Here is a 9,475-nt window from a genome sequence, read left to right as displayed (position 1 = left end):
TCCATCAATAACTCCTACATTTAAGACCCTTTCGGGTATATTAGTAGCTAATAGACCAAGAATGTTCTTTCCCCTTGTTGGTGAAGTGACTAATTGATGTAGGGAATATGAGGTGAACGCATAAGGGATAAGAGGGACTCGCATACATTCTTGTCTTTACCTCCATTCATGAAACTGTAGGAATCCCAATCTACTGTGGGAACATTAAAATCGCCACCGAATATTAATCTATGCTCATTGTTGTGGGATGTAAAGCTTTTTATCTGCCTTTCTAGATCTAGTATTGAGTTAACGCCAGCATGGGGTGGTCTGTAATACGCACAGACATATGTTCTTTTCGCACTGTCGCAACGTCTTTATTGTACCACCTGGGGTCGCGATTTGCTGTAACGTATTTTATAGCGATGAAATCTATGATGCCTTTTTGCATAATATTGACAAATGCTGTCCAAGTTTCTTCCACGTTGACATGACTTAAGCGGGTTTTAAACTCGGGTAGTGAAGAGTTTAATTGATTGGCTAAAGTTTCAAAGTCTGCTTTATGGTAATTATAAATTTTTCTTTTTGGTTTAACAATCTTTTTTATTTCTATGCACAAGTGGATATTATTAACTGCTTTATGGTCACTCAAGCCCTCGTCAGTTGATACACTAATAATGCGTTCAGGTGTGTTCGTAAGAAATAGGTCCAATATGTTCTTTCCACGGGTGGACATGCGTACTGCTTGATGGAGGGAGTTTCGTTGAACCAATTTTATCAAGGAATTGTAAGATTCGCGATCGCGGGTCCCAGATTTAACGCTATTGCTGTCCCAATCGATACCAGGCAGGTTAAAACCACCACCATTGATTTTGATGCTGTTATTGTTTTTACGTGTAAAATTGTAAATTTGATCATTGAGGGTATGAATTGTTTTCAAATCTGAGTCTGGAGGTCTGTAGAAAGAGCCTAAATATATGTTGGGTTCATTGGTCCGTATTAAGGTGCACCAAACACTTTCTACGTTATTATTTTCAAATAAAACTTGCCTGCTTTCAAAACTACATTTCACTGCAACGAAAACCCCCCTATGGGTCTTGTACCTCTATCATGTCAGTAAACTGTGAAATCTCTTGGGAAAATGTCTTTGTCGTTTATGTCATTACACAACCAACTCTCTGTGCCTAACACTATATCAGTGGAATGAGTTTGGATTATGAGTTTGAGATCCTCTGATTTGTTTTTGAGGCTTCTGCAATTTATAACAAGTATAGTTACATTATTTTTATTTTGATTAACATCTTTATTTGTGACTGACTGTAATTTAGGATGCCTTTGTGGAGAAGTACATGTCAATTGTCTTTCTACATCAATGCCAGTGTTGTCGGTGACTTTTCTATGTTTATTAATCATATTATACGTGCTAGTCCCAGATGTTACCGACCCACTATATGACCTGCCCTCTATCCTAAAAGAGGCCTACAGTGGTTGAGTATCCTATCCACTACCTATTCAGGAACCTCTTCTATGAATGCAACATTATAGACATCTACTACTTCTAAAAATGATATTAATACTTTTGAAAGTGTTTAAACCAATTATGAAGAGCCCACTATGGAATAATTATTAATACGAGTAAGTAACACCAAGGTTTTACTATTCTGTTGAGGTCATGGATGTGTGGATTTGCAGTATTTCAAAAAGTATCTAAGTGACCAGAATAAACCATTTGAATCCTAAACAGCATACAATAATACTCCAAAAGAGGTTTTAAATGTCCAAAACAAGGTTAGCGCTACATTTGGAACATCTGTATGACAATTAATCAGTATTTGTAATTGAATTCTCTAATTCTTGATATTGTGTAGCCATTGACACTAAATAACTGTGCAGATTAAATGTTTTAATGTGTTTCATAAATAATGAGTAATGGCATGTCACACCGATGCTCTTCCAGGAGAAGCCCAAAATAGTATTTCTCGATTTTCCACCTTTTTTTAAACTCCTCATGGATATAATCTTCTTTGTTTCACAATATGATCAAGCCATTTTGTTCAGTGCTTGACCTGGCACTAATGACCCAGTGCATTTGATCCTCCATCTGAACAGCGGGGTCACATGGAAAAAAAGAGAAAGAATATTTTTCCGATGTGAGCGTTTTGACAAAATTTGTAAAGCCTTACAGTTGTGTGTTTTAGACGAAGCTTGGTCCAAACTCTGAACTGACTCCTCACAAGGACTATTTTATTTTGTATTTGGCTTCAGCTTCTGGACAAAAACACATCAGAGTTAAACTTACTTTCCACAATTACCATAGTGAAATTATACAATATCTCAGGCCATTATTCTACCAGAAAGGTTTAAAGAAGAAGAGAAATACTCCATGATCATTGTTACTTTAATTGGCAATTTCAAATGGACAAGTCACTTAGTTCATAAAAAATAGTCTTGTACTTGGGGGTTTCAAATTTGATGAGCACATGGAAGAGATTAACACAGCAGTATGCTAACAATAGACATTTCCATTACTACCTTGAGGTCAGTTGCAGAAGAGTGAGTTTGCACAACAATAGGTACCTTTAATGCATAGACAATATGGACTTGGAGTGTCTAAACCTTATACATTTACTAAACTTAACAAAGTAAAACAATAATACTTACCCATATATTTACTCATGACATTTTCTGTTTAATACCCTCTAATATTATATAATGTAAGAGGCCTTCAACATACTCACGGAATGCTAATGGTGCACATCTTATTACTAAGGGCATTAGAGAGAATCCTGACATTCAAATCCAAAATTCTAAGTTTTCATTAGGTGCTCAATTATCATTTAATGATAATTGAAAGTTTATATAACACATACCGGCACGGAATGGTCACCTTTGAAGATAATGCCCAAACATTGCTATTGTGGAATTGTGGCTACTGAAAAAATGTAAAATGCTCCCAATTTTATATTTTACAAATGCTGAGATCATGGAGAAATTCACAGTACAAAGAAGAAGGCTCTACTACGATTTCATAGCACTTTATGCACTGTATTAAATGTATGATTCACTGTAAATTTTATGTGGGTAAAAGTGATACATTGAAATATTTTATGTGAAATAGAGTATAATCTACTCTTCGCATTTGCAAACCTCAAACTAAAATTGGCATTAAACAAGCTTAAGTGTAGAGCGGATATGCTCCTTAATGCATTGCTACTCCATCGCTCAAAGTGCATAAACACTAACGCTCATCGACTTCAGAGCAAAGTCACTTCACCACACCCTTCCTCCTCCCATAGAGTGCTGCTTCAAATAATCAACTTGAGAATAAGGAAAGCTGCTTCCATAATAAGTTTTCGTTTTTCGGTAAGGCTACGGTCAACCACTAAAAAATAAAACCTGTAAATGGCCTTTTTGAGTTGTAATTCAGAATCGACATGCCCCAATTTATGTATTAAACCATAAACACAGTAATCAACCCGAAGGTCGGTTTGGTAGGTGATGATCGAGTTCACCAAATACTAAGCCCGACGGCGAGTAAAATTTACATATCACGGTTAGGGGGCCAGTTCCATTCCCTTTGCCAGTTATGGTTTTCCAGAAAGATCTGTACCCGAAAAACTACACAGCTTGAGAGGAGCGACAGGTGAGGCTTGCCCGAGAATAAAACCTTTGACTGATAGTCCAACGCTTTACCCCTGGACTACCGCGACCAATATAAATATATATATATATATATATATAATGTATAACACTTAGCACTAGTGGACACAGACAAAAACACAGAAGCACACAAAAAAGAGACTCACTATTTTTCGAATTTTCGGTGAGTTCTGTCCCTCTCTTCCTTGATAAAGGTGGTCACGACCACCGTAAATTCGAAAAATAGTGAGTCTCTTTTTTGTGTGTTTCTGTGTTTTTGTCTGTGTCCACTAGTGCTAAGTGTTATACATTATTATTCACGTCCGTGAGACTTTCAAAAAGTGTTATATATATATACATACATACATACATACACACACAATAAATTTTAAAAATTTACATGCCATTTTCGCTGGTCAGTACACATTTGCTCTTCCCGAGATACGATTTTTCATCGTGATCAGCGCGCTTTCTTAATATTCAACTAATAACTCCCAACATTCTGACAAGCAAGCAGTCAAGTTATGTCAAAACTACCTCTCCTCCTTATGTATTCATTTGTACTCTACCTGGCGGTAATTTTCAACATTACTGGAGACAGCTGATCATTTCTGTTTTACAACAGCTTTAAATACTGCGTCTGGCGTCAAAACGCTGACCTTGTTGTGTGAATGGAAACAAATGGTGGTTGTTTACGTTTCAAAATTATCGAAAACCTATGCGTTTGGCATTATTTAACTGTACATCTTGTTAAAATTATTAGCCCTAACAACAAATGAGTTACGTTTCGCACAAAAGCCAATAATACCGGTTGTATTTAATGTGTCGACCCTGAATGTGGTAGTTTCCATAATAATGGTCTTCCTAAGCGAAGAGAATGTTTAATAGGACGATGCGAAATCTCTACATCGGCATTTTATGAGTATTCTCCACTTAATATCACGCAAATAAACTCATATTGAAATATGTCTATCATAATTTTAATACCGTCATTTCTTGCTGATGTGCGGTTTGGTTATCTGTATGGCGTGCATGGTAGAGACTTAAACAAAGGTACGGAAGTTTATTATGCTTTAGACGTAGGACTTCAATTGACCAAGGAATGCATTGGATACTTTAGTTCTAAGTCATACGATGACTCGTTGGTCGGTTCTCAGGAATCTGCGAATTGGTTCTCTCTCAAGTTAGTTAGAAATGAATTTGTGATAACATATTTGAAGTGCTCAAACGTTGACGTAGACTTGAACAGTTGTGGTGGAATTTTATGTATTATGTACAACCATTCAAAGTTTTTACATTCAGAACTGCTGGTCAAAAGTGAGTGTCACAAATCAGAGAATGAAGATTATTTTCAAAAATTAGCTAGACACATACATAAGCGTAGAGCGAGTGTAAATGTCAAACGCCAAAACAGGATGATTGCAGTCTTTCAACATATGGTGGAATGTATTACGCTTTTGATGTTCCACATTTCAACTGTATTTTCAATGTTAGACCCTATACTGAAGTATTCATCGCTAGGTACTCACTGCAAAGATTTTTTTGAGAGTATACACTGGGCGTTCAGTTCCTTGAAGAAAGACAAGAAAATTAATATTAAAGTTGGAAATTACCTACTGGCAACGGTTTTTGATGTTTGTGTTGGGTTATTTTTTTTAAATTGGGTCATTTCTACTGTAACGGCTGACTACTTACCCCAGCTGCTTCTTGATACTGCTGAGGTATACAGCTTAACTACAAGCTCTTCATGTACCCTTGGCGTCAATTTCCAGGACTTTTTATTATTTAAGCCGTAATCTTTCAGGTCGTGGTGGAAACACTGCTTCAACTTTTAAAGTGGCTTATGGGGGTTCCTGCCGGTTTGAAATTGAATTTTGCATGGAACAACATATTAGGTGGATTTTTTATGTATCATATTAACTTGTGGTGGACATTTCTGGGTAAGGTTTGCCTGTTTAACGTTTATACTAGTTTGGCATTAGTTGTAGGTTTACACACTTATGTTGATTTAATTTATTGCAGTAATAACCAAACCATTTTTGGAGTTCATCTTTGTGCTATTTTTGGTTCTTGGCCAGCTGGGCCTCTCTTTCCAAGTTTCAATCTTGGCTGACCTGCTTGCACTTGTCAGTTTCCATGTTTACTGCATATATGTTTACGCTGCAAGGTCAGTAAAAAGATAAAATAGCCTACACCTCCTGAATGATTGTTGAAATGCTTTAAGATATGAAGGAAATATGGCAAGCATATTGTACGTTACGATTAATAAATGGATTTGGTTTCCAGGTTATACAATTTACAAATTAGAGGTCTCATTGCATTATGGAGGCTCATCCTTGGCAAAAAATGGAACCCCCTCAGGGAAAGGGTTGATTCCTGTACATACTCCTCTGAGCAATTGTTTCTTGGAACCCTAGCTTTCACAATTCTCTTTTTCCTGCTACCAACGACTGTTATGTATTATATTGTGTTTACCACGGTGAGTGTTGATGTATTAGCTATATTTTCCAACATTCATCGAAGAGGTACTGCATTTGATCATTACAAAATTCTCTTATCTGTCAATTGCAGTTGCGTGTAGCTACTGTGGCATTTGGAGGCTGTCTAAACAAAATCAAAATATTACTTTTGTCAATTCCACTCTATTCATCCCTGTTGTGGATATTCAATGGTGACAGTATTACAAGTAAGTTTTTGGGTTACGTTCTTTCTCTAGACTAACTTTCAGATTGCATGTGACCGAAAATTCCACTTTTTAAAATCCTCTGCTACAACCGTGTAAGATATTTCATTCTGTAACACTGGGACCAGGTTGTGCTGTATGCATGTGTAATGTATGCAGAAGCAGTTCATGCTAATAGTAATTAGTGAGCCGGGTCAGCTTTTGCTGCAGTAGTACTAGGCAAGTAAATGGAAAATTTTTGAGCTAGTGAATAAAAACAGCTTGTGTGTCATAATATGATGTTGATTGGCAGTTGTTTCCTTCATCATATACCCTTCATCCCTGAACATAGCCCCTCCCCTCAAAATATTGGAAAGAAAATTAATGGGATTAGTACTATATAATTGCGATAAAAAATATTATTACCAGCGTTAAGGACAATTAATACTTAGCTCCTTAAGGTTTTCAATATTTACTGATAATTTCTTGGTGCGCACATGCTGCAATGACCATTACTATCATTCACTCCTTAGCACTGCACCTCTTCCGACATTGCAAGCACATGAAATGCTCGAATGAGGCAGCTGCATTTTTATTTCCTCGCTTGAGAATTTTTATCATCTAACATCCTTATCTCTAAATGACAACCAGCTTATTGGTGCCCATCAATCTTATTTGATAGGTGTTCATGATGGCGCCCCCGGGAATTATGGGTAATGTTAAGTTTTTTATTCATTTAAAGTGAAGTTATTCCTCGAAGATGTTGTTTCATGTATTATTTCACCCTCTCAATTGGCAAACTTTTGCATTAGTCTATTAATTCTTTTCCTCACAGCACTGACCATGTTCTATGTCATTTATCCGATGAACAGAAAAATAAAGTTTTTATTATTATTATATGTATGAATATTATTACAAAAAATGGCGATTTATTATGGTCGATTATGATTTCCCTTCACCAATGCCAGGAGAATTGGAAGTATTTTATTATTTCTGTGAACATCACCATTTTGGCTGTGGTTTAAGTGTCTATATAGTTCAGTGATTTTTTTATTTAATAGGCCATTTCTTTTAAAATTTGCTACCTGTGCTGAAATTCAAATGTTTGCGAAATGCTACTGGCAACAATGCAGGGGGGCATGTGGTGTGTAGTTTTTTTTATATCTTCAATCTGTACCACTGTAGAGATTTGGACACTATCTTAGAAATCCATTCATAATTTTCAAGAAGCGAGAAGTGGCTATAAGTACCTAATCATTGATGCAGGCAAATGGGCAAAAGGTGTTGCAGTTTAAAGTTTTCTTGCACATTTAAGTAGTTTTGGCACTTACACCCTCTCATGTGGGTAGCGACCTCTTGTCATGTCTCGTTTGATGCTATTAGGATGTTTCAGGTGGTTTTTATATCATTTAGTTGGCATGAAAAGCAGGCATAAATAACTCTTTGGTTTCTGCAGCAGCTCCCATCCCCGATTCAGTTCAGCCATGGAACTTGTGCTCTAGGATGAGTGCTATCAAATAACAGAACACACATTCAGAGCCCATTGCATGCAACCGTTCTTTACAAAATTTCTTTGCTCCATCATTTGATCCTACAGTGAGGTTATACACCATGTTAGCAGTTTCAAGTTCAAAAGCTCACAAAATTGAAGTTTGATTATTATATTCCTCTATTGAAGTAAACCACTGTATTTCCTCAATAAATATTTATTCCACGACTTAAGTTTTCAATTAACAAAGTCATTTTCAATTGAATTGATTGTCATCTCATTAAATGTTTTAGGAGTGGGCAAGGTGGGCCAAAGGGGGATGGGGTGATTAATTCGATATAACATGCAAAACATAGCCCACTGCATGATTTCTCCAGAATGCCTATTTGGTATGCGCCCTGTGACCTCACCAAAGGTGCCATGCAAGGAGGAGAGGAATGCAGGGGAGACAATGCATGCCAGCCATGTGCCGTGACTAATTGGTGGTGCAAACGAGTCCAATTGAGGGGAGTGCACTTTGGATGTACACATGCTCACCCCTCTCAGGCAGAGACGTGGGCCTCTCTCTTTCCTTCCCCTTTGTTGCTGTCACTTGCCCTCTCTACAACCATTAGCCCCCACTGCGATGGATTGCAGGTCTGTGCATTAGACCACCAAATGTTGGATAGTTAATTCTAAATTAACTGTGCCACACTGCATTTGGTTGGCACCGAGCATACCGCTCTTAGTTTAATGTCTTTGGTCTCTTGGATGAGAGCTCTCCCTGGAATGAAAAACCATTTTGGTCCTTCCATCAGATTTGTTTTCAACTTAATCTTATTTGGGTAATGTGAAAGCTGTCCAAGGTGGTTGGCCCTTAAACGTAGGGGATAAGTTTAATATGCACCAGAAATGTTTTATCGGCTTGATAAAATTTGCTTGGGGTATTTTATGTCATGTCACCCTTGTCAATAACCTGTACAATTTGCAATTGATGATTTCCCAATCCATGTCTTTGCTCCATTGCAGGCACTATCCAGCTGGTAGTCCTCGGTACTAACCGAAAGCTGTGTCCTGGAGAACTTAATCTCGGCACTCCTCCCTCTCAACAAATAAATCTGTCAGTCACCCCAACAGTCCTTCCATGGTGGGCTACAGTTGCTATTTGCATGCCTAATACAGTTTTCAGAAGTATTGCATCGCAAGGCCCCACTTTACAGTGGGCTAATTTATTATCTAGTCTCTTCTCTGGGAGATTGATATATCCGGTCTGAAAGGATGGACCAATCTTGAGGATTCTCCACCGGATACCTGCAAAGGTGTTTCAACGCGACCACGCTGAATTCTAGTCAAGTCAAACAATAGGAGCATCGAACCTTTGTACAAGCTATTTGACTATTTTGTAAATATTTGTTTATAAAATGAAATCCATTATTTGTTCTTGGGAAAAGTACAATCATTGTTTATTTATTAAGGTAATATCAAATATATGTAATAAGTAATCCAAAGTTACCAAACCATTTATGCAAGTACATATTCTGACCTTAGGCAGCGGTCAATTGTCTGACTATTAAAGTCTTGTATCAAGAAAAAGCCAGAAATTTCCATGAAGCATGCTGCTATAATATATCACTGAAATGAAAAAACAATTAGTTATGCAATGCTAATTATTTCCTCAAGTGGGCTATTTCAAGTGTGTTGCATTAATAGTAACGCCTGCATCCTTT

The 9,475-nt window shown here is 37.1% G+C and overlaps 1 protein-coding gene across 1 annotated transcript; it reads left to right on the top strand.

Annotated features, from left to right (window-relative positions):
- The first annotated feature begins 4,353 nt into the window (after positions 1 to 4,353).
- On the top strand, positions 4,354 to 9,427 carry PIG-Q (phosphatidylinositol glycan anchor biosynthesis class Q). The gene is made up of 6 exons (XM_071582454.1): positions 4,354 to 5,339; positions 5,423 to 5,558; positions 5,641 to 5,785; positions 5,905 to 6,097; positions 6,190 to 6,304; positions 8,778 to 9,427. Exons 1-6 carry the CDS (start codon positions 4,584 to 4,586, stop codon positions 9,020 to 9,022), a joined length of 1,590 nt encoding a protein of 529 aa, XP_071438555.1. The 5' UTR covers positions 4,354 to 4,583; the 3' UTR covers positions 9,023 to 9,427.
- Positions 9,428 to 9,475: the final 48 nt, after the last annotated feature.

Source organism: Hetaerina americana, unplaced genomic scaffold (genome assembly GCF_022747635.1).
Source record: "Hetaerina americana unplaced genomic scaffold, ioHetAmer1.1.p SCAF_112, whole genome shotgun sequence".
NCBI lineage: Eukaryota > Metazoa > Arthropoda > Insecta > Odonata > Calopterygidae > Hetaerina > Hetaerina americana.
This window is presented reverse-complemented; position numbering and strand designations above follow the sequence as displayed.